This window comes from Magnolia sinica, chromosome 14 (assembly GCF_029962835.1).
Source record: "Magnolia sinica isolate HGM2019 chromosome 14, MsV1, whole genome shotgun sequence".
NCBI classification, from domain to species: domain Eukaryota; kingdom Viridiplantae; phylum Streptophyta; class Magnoliopsida; order Magnoliales; family Magnoliaceae; genus Magnolia; species Magnolia sinica.
In genome coordinates this window covers 18139288-18159856 of record NC_080586.1, presented here as the reverse complement: position 1 = coordinate 18159856, position 20569 = coordinate 18139288, and the positions used below count along the sequence as shown (strand labels likewise).

The 20569-nt window shown below is 40.5% G+C and overlaps 1 protein-coding gene across 4 annotated transcripts in view; it reads right to left on the bottom strand.

Moving 5' to 3' along the window:
• The window catches only part of LOC131225282 (uncharacterized), a 42114-nt gene extending 31595 nt beyond the window's left edge, over positions 1 to 10519 (bottom strand). Inside the window, exons 1-2 of one of the 4 annotated variants that reach the window (XM_058220794.1) lie at positions 10332 to 10510; positions 10079 to 10225 (exon numbers count right to left, since the gene is read on the bottom strand). In XM_058220794.1, coding sequence (XP_058076777.1) covers positions 10079 to 10225; positions 10332 to 10415 — 231 coding nt within the window. In that variant the 5' untranslated portion in view covers positions 10416 to 10510. Of the gene's footprint in view, positions 1 to 10078; positions 10226 to 10331 lie in introns of all 4 variants that reach the window. The other 3 variants (XM_058220793.1, XM_058220792.1, XM_058220795.1) reach the window with 3 other exon arrangements.
• Positions 10520 to 20569: the final 10050 nt, after the last annotated feature.

Below are 20569 nucleotides of genomic sequence, written 5' to 3'. Positions count from 1 at the left end.
TGTCTCTTTTCAATGCTTGTCTCCCACTTTTCGTAAATTTGCACTATCATTGTCCTCTTATTCTATTCCTAAGTCATATCGAAAAGCACTTACGTAAGGAGCGGAAGCAAGTAATGGAAGAGAAAATGACTACTCTTTATCAAAGTAACACTGAGAGCTCACCAATCTACCTACAAGTTGCGGGTAAATGTGTTGTTGGTTATGAGTGGATGTAACATTAAGTTTTATCATGATGGTACCACCAAAAATTTGAAAGCTCACTTGGTTGCCAAGGGATATACCCTTGGTGTTAATTGTATTAAAACACTATATCCAGTTGTCAAGTTGAACTCTATTCGTGTTATCCTTTCCGTGGTTGTAAATCATGCCTGACCCCTCTTCCAACTGGACATTAAAAATGCATTTCTTCATGATGATCTTATAAAAGATGTCTATATGGAGCAACCACCTGGATTCGTTTTTCATGGGGAGACAAACAAGGTGTGTAATTGGAAAAGGTGATGTATGGGTTAAAGCATCCACGTGTATGGTTTGACAAATTCAATAAAGTTGTGATGAACTATGGCTTTGATTGAAGTCATGCAGATCATTCCGACTTTATACGGAAAGGCACCTCAGGTCTTATTGTGTTCGTAGTATATGTTGATGACATTGTTATTACGGGAAGTGACGATAGGAGGAACTGAAGAAGTATCTTTAGAGACATTTTCTCACAAAAGATCTGGGTTATCTTCGATACTTTATAGGTATAGAAATTACCAAATCAAAGGAAAGAATTAATTTGTCCCAACGAAAATACATTTTATATTTACTCGTAGAAGCAGGTCTTCTTAGTACCAAGCCAGTTGACACACCAATGGATCCAAATTACAAACTTATTGGCAATCAAGGAGATATATTTAAAAACCCTAGGAGGTATAAAAGATTGGTTAGAAAACTCGTCTCCTAACTCGTCTATTTAACTATTACTCTCCTAGACATATCTTATGTTGTGAGTGTGATGAGCTCATTTATGAGCTGTCCGAAAGTACCTCACATGGATGCGGTCTTTCAAATTTTGTGGTATATTGAAGGAGCACACAATCAGGAAATTATATACAGACCAAACAATCATCTTCAGGTCATCAAGTATTCTAATGAGGACTGGGGATGTTCTTTGACAGATAGGCGAGGGGGGGAGAATTTAGTCACCTAAAAGAGTAAGATGCAGGTCGTTGTGGCCCGATCAAGTGTCGAAGTAGAATATAAAGCAATGGCTCACACTACCTATGAGCTAATATAGATCAAGAAACTATTACAAGAAATGGGGTTTGTGGTGAGTCTATCCATGCAATTGTATTGAGATAATCAGGCGGCATCCCACATTGAAAATAATCCAGTCTATCATGAAAGAACCAAACATATTAGAGTGGACTGTCACTTTATACACGAAAACATCTCCAGTGGTGAAATCTTTATTCCATATGTCCGGTCTTAGGATCAACTTGCTAATGTATTCACCAAGGCACTAACTCACAATCAATCTACACGCATTCACTCCAAGCTTGGCATCAACAACATCTATGCTCCACCTTGAGAGGGAGTGTTAATGCATAAGAAATATGGGCCGTACCACCTAATGGATATAGGTTGTACCACCTAGCACCTTCTCTTGCCTAATTTTTAGTTAAATTGGATTAGGACTCTTAGTTAGGACTTAAGGGCAATTTTTTCTTTTGTTACTTAAGGGTGTTTCTATCTTCTTCACTTGCTTATTATTAATATAAATAGAAGGGATGTGCAACCTTATAATCATCTTTTACTTTCTTTTCACAACTTTCTCTTTTCTCCTCTTATTTCTTCTTCTTTCTTCTACTTATAATTTACAAATCTACAGGGCCAAATATGGAGAAACTCCAGATCTTGCTTACAACATTAGATTTACAACAAATCAAGTCTCCACATCTTGCCGGAAATCCATTGCACAAGTAACCCCCATAGTAGAAAGCTATGACACCATTTTTACACGCACTAGAACTTTTTGGAGAACGCCTTTTTACTCAAAAGATATGAAACTCAGAAAAGATGAGCTATGTACAACAAAAGGAAAGGATGCATACAAAAAGACATATATGCCCTTAAGTACAAAGACATGACAACTCAATCCAAAGACTAATATATGTATACAATGTGTAACACCACAGAATCAAAATCTACAACCCAAGTTATCAACGATCAGCCTCCAGGAAATAAGGAAGCCCGGATCTTTGTTGACAATCTGATGCAGGACATGAAATTAAACATGATGTATGAGATTTCAAGCTTAAAATCACCTTAGTTCAGAAACAATTACACAAATTCCATATCTCACAAAAAAAGTCCAAATATTCAAGTAAAGGGGAATCTATGCGGGTCCAGGCCTACACAGGTTAAGATTGAACCAAAAAATTATAAACCAAACGATGCTCAAAGGGAAATAGAAATCAACCACACATGCATAGCAAACAGTCCCTAATCCAAGGGATTCCTCAATCTCAATTCAAGGAACCCTAGGGTGAAAAAAGGGACAAATAAATTAAGGCTAATGCAAACTAAGGCTAGGGTTTAGGAAATAGGAATGAAAAGAGGAAAACCTGACCCGAGGAAAGCTCCTGCGTACAAATGGTGACCCGGGGCTGATGCACGTGCGCGGGTGGGCTGGCCGCACGTGTGATGGAAGCCCGTCTCCCCAAAGTGACACCTAGGCCTTGGTCGGACAAGGGAGACCTCTAATCCCTCCAAGTTTGACAACGATCCGATATAAGGTCGAGGCGTAGTGAACCGCCGAAGTTTCAGCCCTCCTATAGGTCCATATTCTGGAAACTGGCTGTATATGGATGAATAGCTGCAAAAGCTGGGAAATTCAAAGCAATAATGATGATAGAAGATAAGATATATAGATGGGAGAGGGTAGGGACGGATGGGGATAGATGTGGCTTCACACCACGTAGTTAGCCCTTCGAAAAGGGAGGGCTTTGCATCCACTTTTGAATTCTTCCACAACTCACTAAAAGAGCGGAAAAATAAAGCAAGGATTTTTATTAAACTTCAATGAATTAAAAGAACTACAAGGGTGCCTATTTATAGGGAAAACCCTATACCCCAAAACTCACGCCATGTGCGCAACCTATTACTTGGCAATGAAGTAAACTAAAATAAAAATCAATCAAAGAAATCTAAAGCGTTCATGATGTTCTGAATAATATAAATAAGCAAAACCTAAAGTATGAACTTAATCTGACTAGTAGGTTACGATCATGAAATCCTATGATGGGCTTTTCTTGACTATCGGGCCCATTCTTTTGAATCAAAACTTCGTTTTCTAACTAGAAGACCCTCCCTGGACGTTGTCATCGAGCCAGATCGACGGCGAAGCCCTCCTTTTCCTTGCGTACGTGCATAGGGGGCGGCGCGTGTGCGCGCGATGTCCTCATCAATTCTCCTCGTCTGCGAAGATTTAGCCACTGGCGAAATAAAATTCCTGAAGCGCTCCAGGATGTCAAGAATAAGTCTCTGTAGCTCCTCCTCAATGAACCACGAGCTGTATGAAGCTGGGCGTGACTTCCATATAATCAGGTACTTCTGAAACCCGCCGTCCGACGTTGAAACTATCTGATAGTCTAGGATATCCTCTATTTCCTCTCTGGGTGTGTGAAGGTTAGGTATGGGAGGTAAAGACTAGAAAGAAAGATCAGGAAGAGTAGGTATGAGAGATAGAGGCTGGGAAAATGGGTCGGGATGGGTAGGTATGGGACGTAGAGACTGGGAAAATGGGTCGGGACGGGTAGGTATGGGATGTAAAGGCTGAGAAAATGGGTCAAGAAGGGTAGGTATGGGAGGCAGAGGTTAGGAAGATGGGTCGGGAGGGGGTCATGGATTAAGGAATAAATCTGAGGAATCAAGATGAGTGGGCGAAGGGCCGGACAGAGTATCAGTGGTCCCCTGAAAAGTAATTAGATCTTCCACATTGAATGCGGAACTAATTCCCATGGTAGGTGGAATATCTACCTCATATGCATTGAAACCGTTTCGTTTTATAATTTTGAAGGGTCCAGCGCTACGTGCATGTAACTTATGAACGATCTCCGGAGGATACCGCTTGGGCTTGATGCGGACCATCACAGTCCCCAATATTGAATTCTTTGAAACGTTCATGCTGGCCTGCAGAAAATTTGTAATATTCATTACTAGTAATGATCTTCTGCCTGATTTCTTGATGCTATGGATGAATGTGATGCGCAAAAGACTCTGCAGGCTCTGACGGCCTGTGGGACAGAGACATAGGGATGATATCAATAGGTTTCTCAGGTTTATAACCAGTAACGACTTCATAAGGACTGAGACCTATAGACCTATCGATAGAACTATTAAACGCAAACTTGGCTGTAGGTATTACGATGTCTCATGTTATTGTTCATGGGTTATGCATATAGTTATGCTTATTACGAACCAAATACATGTTCAAAATCCTCCTTGTAGGATCCCAGGATCGGAACCTGGTATATGGGTTTTGGGAGCCGAGAATAGGGTACTACGGAGGCTGTCGACGCCGGATTCGGTGATCGGGAATTTTGTAAGCCCGGTTTCCGAGTTTGGGGCGTGACATGTGGGGACCAAAGTGCATGGAACCCCTTGTGTAAGTATCTCTCTTGGGCATTCTAAAGCCCAGCTATATGGAAATGGAAACCATTATATGGATGATTAAAGTTTTATTTCCATTTTGGTAACTTTTAGAGAGGGAATTTTGCCAAATGGAAATCTTTTGAAAAACGATGTAGTTTACAAACACGTATGAAAGGTAAACCCTCACATTGCATAACCCCCAAAGATATTTTAATTTTGCAAAATACCCAACAAACAGTTCCAATCATATCATCCTAGCCATCCAATTGAGGAACTTCCTATCAAACCTGTTTGAATACATGGAATCTATGAGAAAAGAAAAACATTTGTCTTTGATTTGACATTTTATGTTATTTGATTTGTAAAGAAAACCATGAATTCAACAAAGTAATCATTAGGATTATTCATAATTTCTATGGTGCAAGATATGAATTGACCATTGTCTCATGAATTTGAGTTTTTGCTGTGAAACAAACATGCCCCTAAAAACTTTAAAAAATGCCTCTAAACGTATAATCTATTTTAAAATAGAACCAATGAAAATAATGGTTAAATAATAATTACATCCATCTATTTCCACAACATGGATTCCTTGTAATCAAATAGCCTAAAAATCCACCTTATTCATGGTACAGAATATAGTCTAGCACGCGGAAGTCTGCAAATCATTGCTATTTTGTTTTTCATATTCAACAAGACTAGATGGATGTCATTTCTCATTCTTTTTAACCTTAATTTTGTTGGGGGCCCTTGCACAAAACCTTAGGATCTAGCCTCCCAAAAACACCAGAATTATGGGATAATAAAGCAATGAAATAAATCAAAGCACAAACTACACAACACAAGAGATTTTTACGTGGAAAACCCTCAAAGAGGTAAAAACCACGGGACCTCGTCCAGATCAACAATTCACTATGAAGTAGAACGTTACAACCGATCACAAGCACACACCACTTGGATTAAACCTTTTTCACTCATGCAAGAGTGGATAAACAATAAGGGAATAAAGAAAAACGGAGAGATCTCACCGATTACGAGGACGCAGAAGCGCTGAGATATCGAGTGCACAATAGATCACCTATATGAGTATAACCTCCCTTCCACAAGCTTCTCCTCTCTCTCTCTCTCTCTCACATTTGATAGCCCTAAACCCTTTAGCAAACCCTTGTAAAGCTTTAGGAAACCCTCTTGCATTACCTAGAAAGCCCTAGGTACCTCCTATTTATAGTTTAGAAAACTCCCTTTCACATGGGTGTGAAAACCGCTTCAAAATTCCGCAATCCGCACAAAATCGCAGAAGCAAATCTGCGTAACCTTGACTGGTCGAGCAGGGTCCTCGACTGGTTGAGCGGAGCCTCGATCGGTCGAGCGGAGCCTCGACCGGTCGAGCGGACCCCTCGACTAGCCAAGCAACGCGGAGAAAATTAAACCCGAAGTCGCTAGAGTTTGAGTCGAGTCAGGCCTCGACTGGTCGAGCCTGGGAGGAAAAAATCCCATCAAATCTCCCCCTTTCTGACTCAGGAGATCTGCCTTCTTCAAGCCAGCCAGATTTCTACAAACCTCAAACTTGCCCTTGAGTAATGCCTTGGTCATCATATCTGACCCATTATCGTCCATGTGGACCTTCTCAAGCTATGACTGCAATGTACTCGGCCTCTGTCGTCAACAATGCTATGACCTTCTGTAGCTTGCTCTGTCAAGAGACCGCTCCCCCTACAAACGTGAACATGAACCCCGATGTAGACTTACTAGAGTCTATGTCACCTACCATATCTGCATCTATGTAGCCCTTTAACACAGGTTTTTCGTCACCATAACATAGACTCAACCTGGATAAGCCTCTTAGATACCACAGTATCCACTTTACAGATGCCCAATGCTCTTTGCCAGGATTGGCAAGATACCGGCTGACAACACCAACCGCATATGCTATGTCTGAGCATGTACACACCATAGCATACATCAAACTTCCTACTGCTGACGCATAGGGTATCTTCTGCATCTCATCCACCTCTGCCTTCATCTTGGGACACTGTCTGTCGCTCAATCTGAAGTGACCATCTAGCGGAGTACTGACCGGCTTCACTGCATTCATATTGAACCGCTCTAAGACCTTCTCAATATACCGCTCTTGTGACAGCCAAAGCTTCCTGCTACTTCTGTCACAGGTTATCTCCATTCCTAGGATCTGCTTAGCTGGGCCCAAGTCTTTCATCGCGAATGACTTGCCAACTCCTGTTTCAGCCTGTCAATCTTCTTGATGTCTTTTCCCATGATGAGCATGTCATCAACGTATAATAGCAGAACTAAGAAATCACCATTTGAGATCTAGCGCGTGAACACGCAGTGGTCCAACTCCGTTCTGTCATACCCATGCTTTAACATGAATGAGTCGAACTTCTTGTACCATTGTTGTGGAGCTTGTTTCAGCCCATACAAGCTCTTCCTCAGCCTACACACCATATGCTCTTTGCCCTTAACTTCTATCCTCTTTGATTGGTGCATATAGATCTCTACAATGCCCCACCCAAGGTTCTTGTCCTCATAGGACCACAAACATCAGAATAAACCAAATCTAATGCATGCACTTTATTAACATGAGAAGCAGATTTAACAAATGAAACTTTATGTTGTTTCCCTGATAAACAATCAATACAGGTTTTGAAAGGTATACCTATCACATCTGGAAGGAGCTGCTTCCTTGCTAGTACCTGAAGCCATTTTTCACTCATCTGGCCTAGACGCCTGTGCTACATGTCAATTGTTGAATCTTCCACTGCGTTCAACCCACCCTTGCACATACTGACGCTAGCCTTGTAAAGGGTGCAACACTTCTTTCCTCTGGTCGCGATCAATGAACCCTTGATGAGCTTCCAGCGCCCACCAACAAATCGGCTTTCATAGTCATCATCATCCAACCTTCCCGTCGACATCAAGTTGAGGCGAAAGTCTAGGATATGCCTCACATCCCTGAGAACCAATGTGCAGCCCACATCGGTCTTCACATAAATATCACCGACCCCTACAATATTCGATACGTCAAAATTTCTCATCTTCACGGTCCCAAAATCACCTGACTAGTAGCTTGTGAAGAAGTCCCTACGTGGAGTCGCATAAAACGAGGCTCCCGAGTCTATCACCTAGTCGGTGTCCTGACTCGTAGCCGTGAGATAAACATTATGATCTGCTGAAAGAATAACTACAACGTCACCATCAGAAGCGACTGCAGTGGAGTCTGATTCATCTTCATTTTCCTTTCCTTTTCCTTTCTTGTCGTTCTTCTTATTACTACATTCATGCTTGTAGTGGCCCTTCTTGCCACAATTCCAGCATTCAACATCCTTTATGGTACTCGACTTGCCTCTTGATTTATCTCGGGCCTTCCCGCCTTTCCTATTCTTTCCTCTCTCCCGTTCTTGTGTCACAAGGGCCTCTTGCTGAATGGACCCCTGATACTTCCTCCTTGTCTCCTCATTGAAGAGACAACTAGTTACTTGTTCCATGGACACATTTCCGTTTGGCGCAGAGTTGCTTAAAGACACCACCAATGTCTCCCAACTATTAGGAAATGAGCTAAGCAATAGCAAAGCCTGTAATTCATCGTCTAGGACCATCTTCATGGCGGAAAGCTGGTTTAATATATTGCTGACTTCATTCATGTGCCCAGCCACAGAACCACCATCTTTGAACTTGAGATTCACAAGTCGCCTTATCAAAAAAATCTTATTGCCAGCTGTCTTCCTCTCATACAACCCTTGCAATTTCAGCCATAGGCTAGCGGCTGAGATTTCCGTAGACACATGGTGGAATACGGAATCGTCTAACCATTGTCTAATAAACCCCACCGCCTTCTGGTCCAATTTCTTCCAATCATTATCTGACATATCCTTTGACTTTGCTGATATATCCTTTGACTTTGCTGATATGCCTTAAATTGGAGAATACAAGTCCTTGTAATAAAGCAAGTCCTCCATCTTAGCCTTCCATATGGTCTAATTAGAACTATTGAAATTAATCATCCTTGATAAGCCATCTACCATAATTCAGAACTGATCCCACCCCGTTCAACCAACCTGAACGCTTTGATACCACTTTATTGGGAGCCTTGCACAAAACCTTAGGATCTAGCCTCCCAAAAATGCCAGGATTATGGGATGATAAAGCAATGAAATAAATTAAAGCACAAACCACACGACACGAGATTTTTACGTGGAAAACCCTCAAAGAGGTAAAAACCACGGGACCTCGTCCAGATCAACAATTCACTATGAAGTAAAACGTTACAACCGATCACAAGCACACACCACTTGGCTCGAACTTTCTTCACTCACGCAGAAGTGGAAAAACAATAAGAGAATAAAGAAAAACGAAGAGATCTCACCGATTACGAGGACTTAGAAGCGCTGAGATATCGAGTGCACAATAGATCACCTATATGAGCATAACCTCCCTTTCACAAGCTTCCTCTCTCTCTTTCTCTCTCTCTCTTACCTTTGATAGCCCTAAACCCTTTAACAAACCCTTGTAAAGCTTTAGGAAACCCTCTTGCATCACCTAAAAAGCCCTAGGTACCTCCTATTTATAGTTTAGGAAACTCCCTATCGCATGGGTGCGAAAACCGCCTCAAAATTCCACAATCCGCATAAAATCGCGGAAGTGAATCTGCGTAACCTCGACTGGTCGAGCAGGGTCCTCGACTGGTCGAGCGGACCCTCGACCGGTCGAGCAGACCCCTCGACTGATCGAGTAGTGCGGAGAAACTTAAACCCAAAGTCGCTGGAGTTCGAGTCAAGCCAGGTCTCGACTGGTCGAGCCTCACCCTCGACCGGTCGAGCCAGGGAAGAAAAAATCCCACCAAATTTGCTAATTTCCTATTTTCCAATTTCAAAACGTGGATTCCAATGATCAAAACCAAACCCTGCTACCAAAAAATTGGGCAAAAATCGAAATTGAGTGAAATCAGATAGTTAAAAAAGGACCATAAATCCAATCAATAAAGTTAATAAATAACAGATTATTCATGAACTGTATAATGCTCTGGTGGAGCTCGGCGTATGGTGGATCATAATTGCGCAAGTATCGAATTCATACATACGCAGAATACATTTGCATCAGCCAGGACCATCCAAATCCAGAGGACCCACCATTGATAGGACCCGATTTTTCCAACTGATTTTAGCCAGTTGACCCTTTTTACTTTCAACCATCTCTGAGATTGCCGCCAATCTGACTGTCAGGATCAGCCTACTCTGTGATCTTTGTCTATGTCTCACCGTCACAGAGTACACTGTTTGGACCGTCTAGATAGAAGTAAATGCGTGCACGTGCACATAGTATGCATGCGCGTGAGTACAATCCATCATACTCCGTCAGACTACTGTAGAGGAAACGAACGTGTGTGATAAAAAAAAAAAAAAAGTACAGAAACGATTCTTACAACTCCGTCTTTCAATCTAACGTCTTGGACGACAAACTTGAAATCCGCATCGGGATTCGAGACAAAGCCAGTATCCGACGGCTGTCCGCCCCCTTGAGGGTGGAAGATCGTGGAATCCAAGAGCAGAGCGTGTCGACCGTCCTCCGCCTTCGGATTGAAAATTTTTAGGTTATAGAAATGGCGAAGGTAGGAATTAAAGAGTTTGCAGAGGGATGAAAATGGAATTAGGATTTGAAGTGGGGTTTGAGCTGACCTGGAAGTATGAGAGGATCGTAGCCGTTGATTGGAGCTTTTGCATGTCATCAAAGTACGCGAGCTTCGTCGGCCTTAAATCCATGACGAACTAGAAATTCACAATCCCGTGATGTTGGAAGCAGTAAGATCGGCAGACGAATTTGAAATGGGCGGGGACGAATTACGAAAATGACCCTGATTTTATTGGACGCGGATTGGGTACTACCCCCAACAGTACCTAGATAGAGACGGACGGTCTTGTCAGGGCTCTGTGGGGCCCACTGTGATGTATATTTTTCATCCACGCCGTCCATATATTTTGAAATATTATTTTATAAAATAATCCTAAAAATTAGGTAGATAAAATGCTCAAGTGGACCACACTGCAGGAAGCAGTGGGAATTGAAGTCTCAACGTTGAAAACTTCCCAGAGCTGACCGTGATGTTTATTGCCCATCCACCGATGTTTATTTCCCATCCAACCTCTTGATAAGACGTTGACCTGTATATAGGTAAAATATAAATATCATCTCAAAACTTCTGTAGGCTTTAAAAAGTTTTCAATGGTGGGATTTCAATCCCTGCTGCTTTCTTTGAGCCTGTTTGGCCGATGGTATTAAATTGTATTAAATAAGATTGCATTGCTAATCTCACCTCTACATTAGAAATGACATATTAAGGAGGAGTGTGAGATAGGATTAAAATTAATTTTATAAGCTTTAAAAAATAAGCCTTGTACTGGACCGTACGAGAATTTCATCATCAATGATGAATTTTACCTTTATCCAAGTGTAATTTGAAAAAAAATTCTAAAATTTATTTTTAATTGCATACATTTCAAACGTGATATTAGAGAATATAGAATAAACTTAATCCAAGAACAATACCTTATACATGCTTTTATTGATTTTTTTACAATTACTTTTACCTTAGTCTCACCTAATGCAGTTGGTGGTCAAACAAGTCCTTAGCGAAGCCCATGTGATATGGGCCTTCTGATTTTGACCTGGACGGCATGGAAAAAGCATATACATCACATCGAGCCCCACGTGGACCCTGATAGGACCATCCATCTTTAGATAGGTCACAGGGTTAATACCCACGGGAGTGGATTGCATGTGCCAGGGCTGTGAGGGACCCAAAGATATGTCCTTAAAGAATCCACTCTGCTCATCCGTTTCAAAAGACCACGATATAATTTTTCTTGAAAATCAGTTAGATCCAATACTCAAGTGGGCCACCTAAAATGAAACAGTAGGAAAGGAAACGTCCACCGTTGAAACCTTCCTGGAGCTTGTGATGATGTTTATATGCCATCCAAACCGTTCATATGGTTATCACCACTCAGATAAACAGTAAAAACAAATATCATCCTGATACAAAACTTCTGTCACTTCCAGACGTTCAATCCCGAAGGTTTCACGTAGTATGGCCGACATGAGCTTTGGATATGCCTGATTTTTATATTTCTATCCTATTGTGGCCTTTAAAAACAGATGGACGGAGTGGATTTGTCAGAGATATCTCTGTGGCCCAACATATCCCCAGGCACAGGTATTTCTCCGTGGCCGGCGCACGTGCAATCTGCTCTCAGCACGTAATCCGCGTCCGATTTTATTCGAGAAATTTGCGACTGTACGACCCATTTATGGCCCATTTACGACACCAAGCCCACCATTTTTTACTTCGCAAAAATAAGCCCCAGCTGTACGGATGGCTTGCCAAAGGTCGAAAATGCCCCTGCTTTTTCCTTCAAGCCGATCAGTGGTGCTCGAAGACGAGCGCTGACACTCCTCGAACTCCGAGTTGTACGAACGGTTCAAAAGATATCAAAGTTACATGGGCCCCACAGATACGTATTTATTATATCCACAACGTTCATCCATATTTCGAGATCATTTGGGAGCATTATCAAAAAAAAAATCATATCCAAAGATCAACTGGATACACCACAAAGAGCAACGGGAAAACTGATTTTCACCGTTAAAAATTTTGTAAGGCCCACCGTAACATTTATTTTCCATCCAATCTATTCATAAGGTCACAAAGACCTGGATGAAGAGGAAAAACAAATTTCATAATAATCCAAAACTTCTGTGACCCCTAAAAGGGTTTCAATGGTAGACGTTCAATCCTCCACAGCCTTTTACAATGTGGTCCACTTGGTAGCTAGATCTGTCTTATTTTTCGTCTCAAGCCTTAATACGAGTTCGTTGAATATATGGGCGGTTTGGATATAACACATACCTCATAATAGGACCCACAAAAAGCGATGGGGATTACAACGGTAAAAAATAAAATAATAATAAATAAATAGGAAAGGAACTTATAGCTACGGTGTTTTCTATAGCTACGGATTATAACCGTAGCCATAGCTATAGCCCTTGCCGTTTCAATATGTCCTTGTATATGTATCGAAGGTCTTTCGATATGTCTTTCGATATGTATCGAAGGTCTTTCGATTAATCGAAAAAGGTCCAAAATTGTCCAGCGAGTTTGCCTCAAAAATCCTGCAATTTTCGATACATATCGAAGAGTATTCGATATGTATCGAAGGTGATATAACCAATAGCTACGGATTATAACCTTAGCCATAACTATAGTTTGTATAGTTTATGAAAAAAAAAATTTATTTTTTTATTTTTATTTTTTACATGGATAAATTTATTTTACCTTCAATTTTCTCTAATACATATTTATATAAATATGTATATATAAGCATATAAAAAAAAAATTCTCTTTTTTTTATTTATTTCTTTATTCATTTAACAAGAATATCTCCTAAACCAAAATTAGTTAATTGACGTACCCTATATGATTTTGGGGTAGGAGAAGCTACTTTAGCCAACCAACCTGGTTATTTTTCAAGATTCCATCAGATCTATGGTCGAAAATCCATTTCATTCACTTCGCGGTCAATTTCAATCAGTTCGTGGTCAATTTCATTCATTTCATTTACTTCGCGATCAATTCTATGCATTTCACGGTCAATCCCAGCGATTCCATTTTGATTCACGGTCATTTCCATGCATTTCACGGTCAATTCTCTCCACTTCACGGTCATTTCTATGCATTTCGCGGTACAATCGCCTCACTTCACAGTCATTTCCATGCATATCACGGTCATTCCCGCCTATTCCGTGTTGATTCACAGTCATTTCGGCGCATTTCACGGTCATGCCCCTTCACTTCTGTGTTGATTCACGATCATTTCGCAATCCAATCTCTTCACTTCACGGTCTCCAGTAACTTGCTATATGGAGATATTCCGTTCTCGACATCTAGGCTTAAATAGCTTGTTATACGGAGATATTCAAGTAACTTACTAAGTAGGACCTTGTAATAAAACCCACCTTTGTTTTTAAGTCTGTCAAGGCTATTGCTATGTTATTCTTGGCAATCTCAAAATTTAGAGACACTGTCAAACACCTAACACAACAGAACATCCATCACTAAAGATAAATATCAATCAAAATGCATCAAGAGTCATGCACTGTTTATGAATACAAATATGAGAACAAATATGGAGTGGACTACCTCTCGTAGCAAGCAATAGCTGATTCCAAGTCCCCACAGTCTTTATATATAATACCCATGTTGCAATATGCTTCGACATACATAGGCCTTTGTATTGCAGCTTTCTCATAGCAGCTAAGAGCCAAATCATATTGCAGCATCTCATAATAGACCACCCCGAGGTTGTAATATGTAGGCTAGATTTGAAACACAACACACCAAGAATTAAGTTTCCTCACTTTGAAAGGGAGAGATGATCTTAAGGTTGATTGGCCGATAATGACAGCACCTTCCAACTTAGGAATAAGGGCTAAGAAGGTACTTCCCATTTTAGAGGACAAACAATTAGCCTCAAAGAAGTTAACCATAAAACTCACAAGATCTATCTTTACCAAGTCCCAAAAAGACTAGTATAATGCTAGGGGAAAGCCATTAGCCATTAGGACCAGGAACCTTATCTATACCCAAATGCCAAACTGCAAATTTTATCTCGTCAAGATGGAAAGGCTTCTCCAAAAAAGCCAAATCTTCTTAAGAGAAACAATTAAAGGCCAAACCATCAATGTAGGGATGAAAAATATTTCTCGACGACAGTAAATTAGAATAAAAATTAAAAATAGAATTGTAAATACTATCCTTATCAGAAATTCTTTCACCATCAACAACCAGAGAGGAAATAGAATTTAAGAGCATCTTTACATGGCTATTCCATGGAAGAACTTTGTGTTACAATCACCATCTTTATGCTAAATTGTCTGGGAATACTAGCCACCATTTTATTTCCTCCTCTTTTAATCTAGCACAATTGACAACAAATGCTTGTTATTAGACCCCTACCATTTTGTGTGTTCACTGCAGCTTTATTTCTCTCTGGATTAAGTAAATTGGTTTATTTTCCTCTATTACCTTGTTTCATGATTGTTTGGAAAGTGATGGGATTAGTTTTTGAACTCTTCCGTTCAAACTATGCAGCCTCTTGCAACGTGCATGCACAACTTACAGACTGTGAAAAAAGGCAATTAGTTTACAAATTTCTGAACCATGGCCACGTGAATATCAAGTTGTACCGAATTCAGAAATAATCTTTCACAGATTTGAATCTCTCATATTGCACTATTTTCAGTTATACTTGTCTCATCATAGAGATTCATTTACTTTTGCTGCCTCATTCAACATGGAATAGTTTGGGATGACCGTAAAATGCATACAAATGATTGGGAAGTAAAGGTAATTGACCGTGAAATGCCTCAAAATGACCGTGAATCAACACGGAATAGTTTCAGATGACCGTGAAATGCATGGAAATGATCATGAATTGCAGCGAACTGACCATGAAATGCATGCAAATGACCGTGAGGTGAAGGCAATTGACCGTCAAATGCCTCGAAATGACCGTGAATCAACACGGAATAGTTTGGGATGACCGTGAAATGCATGGAAATGATCATGAATTGCAGCGAACTGACCGTGAAATGCATGCAAATGACCGTGAAGTGAAGGCAATTGACCGTCAAATGCCTCGAAATGACCGTGAATCAACACGGAATAGTTTGGGATGACCGTGAAATGTATGGAAATGATCATGAATTGCAGCGAACTGACCGTGAAATGCATGCAAATGACCATGAAGTGAAGGGAATTGACCGTGAAATGCCTCGAAATGACCGTGAATCAACACAGAATAGTTTCAGATGACTGTGAAATGCATGGAAATGATCATGAATTGCATGCAAATGACCGTGAAGTGAAGGCAATTGACCGTCAAATGCCTCGAAATGACCGTGAATGAACACGGAATAGTTTGGGATGACCGTGAAATGCATGGAAATGATCATGAATTGAAGCGAACTGACCGTGAAATGCATGCAAATGACCATGAAGTGAAGGGAATTGACCATGAAATGCCTCGAAATGACCGTGAATCAACACGGAATAGTTTGGGATGACCGTGAAATGCATGGAAATGATCATGAATTGCAGCGAACTGACCGTGAAATGCATGCAAATGACCGTGAAATGAAGGGAATTGACCGTGAAATGCCTCGAAATGACCGTCAATCAACACGGAATAGTTTGGGATGACCGTGAAATGCATGGAAATGATCATGAATTACAGCGAACTGACCGTGAAATGCATGTAAATGACTGTGAAGTGAAGGCAATTGACTGTGAAATGCCTCGAAATGACCGTGAATCAACACGGAATAGTTCCGGATGACCATTAAATGCATGGAAATGATCATGAATTGCAGCGAACTGACCGTGAAATGCATGCAAATGACCGTGAAATGAAGGGAATTGACCGTGAAATGCCTCAAAATGACCGTGAATCAACACGGAATAGTTTGGGATGACCGTGAAATGCATGGAAATGATCATGAATCGCTTAATCGACCGTGAAATGCATGCAAATGACCATGAAGTGAAGGCAATTGACCGTGAAATGCCTCGAAATGACCGTGAATCAACATGAAATAGTTTGGGATGACCGTGAAATGCATGGAAATGATCATGAATTGCAGCGAACTGACCGTGAAATGCATGCAAATGACCGTGAAGTGAAGGCAATTGACCGTGAAATGCCTCGAAATGACCGTGAATCAACACGGAATAGTTTCGGATGACCGTGAAATGCATGGAAATGATCATGAATTGCAGCGAACTGACCGTGAAATGCATGCAAATGACCGTGAAGTGAAGGCAATTGACCGTGAAATGCCTCGAAATGACCGTGAATCAACACGGAATAGTTTCGGATGACCGTGAAATGCATGGAAATGATCATGAATTGCAGCGAACTGACCGTGAAATGCATGCAAATGACCGTGAAGTGAAGGCAATTGACCGTGAAATGCCTCGAAATGACCGTGAATTAACACAGAATAGTTTGAGATGACCGTGAAATGCATGGAAATGATCATGAATTGAAGCGAATTGACCGTGAAATGCATGCAAATGACTGTGAAGGGAAGGGAATTGACCGTGAAATGCCTCGAAATGATAGTGAATCAACACGGAATAGTTTCGGATGACTGTGAAATGCATGGAAATTATCATGAATTACAGTTTCCTAGCAAGCATATTCATAATGAGGAAGTGCCACAACTCAAAAGCACTGAATGCAATTGCAACTTAAGAGACTAGAATAAGCACACTATGAACACAACTTGGCTAACATGGAGTGTGTACCGACATGGGTGTGTACTAACAAGCTAACCTAAAAAAGAAAAACAAACAAAAAAAAACTTTAGAAAAGAAGTAAAAATTACCTTCGATATATCGAACTGTACACGATATATCGACAGTTGATGCAATTCGATATATCGAAAACAGTCTAAAACTGTCCAGAGACGAAATGATGTTTTAAAACAATTTTTCGATTATATCGAGATTGTTTCGATATATCGAAGGAAGAAATTTCGAAATCCATTGAAAGACACTCGATTATAAAAATAGAATCCAATGAATTTTAAGAAAAAACATAAGTACGATCTGATATTATCGAAATCTAATCGATTACAAGTGGCTTAAGTTGTCGATTACATCGAATTCTAGTCGATGATATCGTATTAAGTCACATGTCGATATATCGACTATATTTTGATTTATCGAAAATGGACAGAAAATATCCAGAGACAAAATGCTTTTTTATAGGAATTATCGAGAATATCGACTACAGTTCAATACATCTAAGACACGATATATCGAATAGAGTTCGATATATCGAAAATGGTCAGCAAATTTCCAAAGACAAAATGCTTTTTTAACAGGATTTATCGATCATATCGACAATATGTCGATATATCAAAGTAACGATATATCGACTAAACTTAGATATATCGAAGAACATCAAAAACTCTCCAGAGATGAATGCTCATTTAAAATGAATTTTTGAGTTTATCGATTAATATTCGATATAGCGAGTATCTTGTCGATATATATCGAAGTAGTCTCGAATGAAAAATATTTGAAAAGCCATAAACCCTTTGCCCGACAGTTGAAATTCTTTGTAGATATATCGATTAGCATTCGATATATCGAATTTATGCGTGTATTTAAAAGTTAGCGCCTCCATTCCATTTCACAGTCAATTCACTTCAATTCATGATCATTCCCATGCATTTCATGGTCATCCCAAACTATTTCGTGTTGATTCACGGTCATTTCGAGGCATTTCACGGTCAATTTCCTTCACTTTTCGGTCATTCGCATGCATTTCAAGGTCAATTCGCTTCAATTCATGATCATTTCTGTAACACCCTGAAATTCGGGGGTCGAGCATAACTCAGCTCCCGAGTTCCAAAACATCACTTATGCAACATATTTATTGATGAATGTATGTTAACTGTATTAGTGCATAAAACATGGAATAGATTAAGCCGAAACACAAATATGATTCAGGGATAAGTGAATAAAGCAAGCGGAAGACTTATAGCAAAATATGTGTACAAGTGTAAATCCCTGAATTACATATACAAGCCAGATCGTATGAAAGTGTTTGGTAACAAAATTATAAGTATCCATTACATCATTTCAGTTCCCAAAATAATCCCGACTTTATTTAAAATAGACCGAGGCTCGCTAGAACCCGTCTGAAAACTGCATATAGGAGAAGGCAGCCTCGTCGTCATCCAGCTCCCGCTCTGCCTCAGACGTCGCATCCACATCTGCAACATCAGGCCCTAAGACAGAGTCTGGTGGGTGTTTAACACTGCCCCAGGAACGTGGGAGTGAGTGATCAACTCAGTGGAACAATAAGGCACTGGTTAACATGTTATCAGTTCAATCAAACAGTAATGATAAAGCAGGACAATTAAATAAATCCTAAGTACTCTTGTTAATGCAAGTATGAATGCGGTATGATGCGTGCCCTTACGCGTACACCCTCAGCGTCTTCATCTTACGTTACGCATGACATCGCCTCAAAGTGCGCCACATCTACAAAGCACATGCAAATGCAGTGCATGGATATGATTACCAAGTTGTTATTAGTCCGTTTCACACAACAGGATTGGGAAGCTAAGATACATTCCTCATATCACCATCCAAACTGTGATCCATACTAGGGTCGTCAATCCTAGACATCTCATACGATCATATATTTGAGGTCGTAACAAAGGGCTCGTCACCAATTAATGCACGCCTTTTATGCCTTTACTACCACAGATCGGCTCATCACCTCCTTGCGGTATCCAAGTATACTCGAGGTCACTACAAAGGGCTCGTCACCAATCAATGTAGGCCGACAGCACGAATATAGTGTCCCATACCACCATAATCGGCTCACGAGTTTAGTTGCTCACTGGTCACTACGGGGAGGCTCGTCACCCCAGCGTAGGCCGACAGCTCGACCACGGTGTCCCATACCACCATGTCCGGCTCATGAGTCTTAGCGGATCAAGTACCATAGTTAATAGGATGTCACTGGTAAGTTCGGTATCTTAGATTCAAGCAGTAGCGTCCATACATGGTTAATATACATCGGACAATCGGGTTATTTGACGAACTCGACTAGCACGAGCGCACGTTGAGTTGAGCGACATAGAGTGCGCAAACACTCCGCGTGGCCAAACCACTGCCGACAACTCTAATACGGCTCGGGTTCGTCTAATACGTCCTATGTGGCGAAAGCAATCTCAACCACGCATACAGGGTCAACTACCGATTTCCTGGACTAAGGCATAGTCCCAAACACTTTACACTACTACAGATATTCATATGGAACGTAAGACAGTAATGGAACAACAACTCAAATGATGGTACACCAGCACTTGAAGAATATCAACTTAACATAAATGAGAGCATAGATAATGCTTGAATTTAAATAACTTGGAATGTAACTGCATAAAGGAAATCATGCGCATCAATAGGAGTATTGAGAATCACTTCTCAACGCCCACAATTAGTGTAATCAGTTACACTTAGATCATTCATGCATTTCTACAAACATTTAGAATACATGGAACAACATACATGACGTATGTTGAAATACATGCACTTAGGCAATTCCTTTTACTAAGGAGTTGTCATACATGCATCTAGCATACATACATGACAAATAATCATGACAAACACAAGTGCATATTTTATACGTATACGGTACTTTATAAATACACATAGAATACACAAATTTCGCCATAGCACATGCATATCAGGAAAGCAATGTAAACATAACATTTGACATGTGAAATCTCATCCATAACAAGAATAAATCACTAACTGGTGTTGAAAGCCTTGAAAACCATAACCTATACACTTAGAGTCCGCACCTTAAGCGAAGAAAGAACCACCGAACTGATTTAGACGAGTTGTCTTCGTCAACGGCGTTAGAATACCCTAGAACAAAGATGGAAATGAGATACAACAACACCAAGTCTAATCTAAACTCTAACATAGGTTAGGGTTAGGTTAACTTACCCCAAAAGAACTCAGAACCGCAGAAGAACGATTCAAAGTGAAGGTTCAAAGATAAAGAAGAACAAAGAGGAATCCAAGATGATTCACCAACTTATCTCTCTCACTTTCTCTCTCTTTTCCACTCTCTTTCCAAGCTAGGGTTAGAGAAAATCGTATGGAAAAGAGGACTAGGGTTTAAGGACTATAAATAGGCCTATTCTTGATGAAAATAACCCTAGGGACAAGGTATACTTAGGTTATAACCAAAGTAAGCCTTTCTCGATTCAACGAAGCACTTCTGGTGGGCCTATAACCACGAAAGGTCGGACTTAAGCTCACTGACCA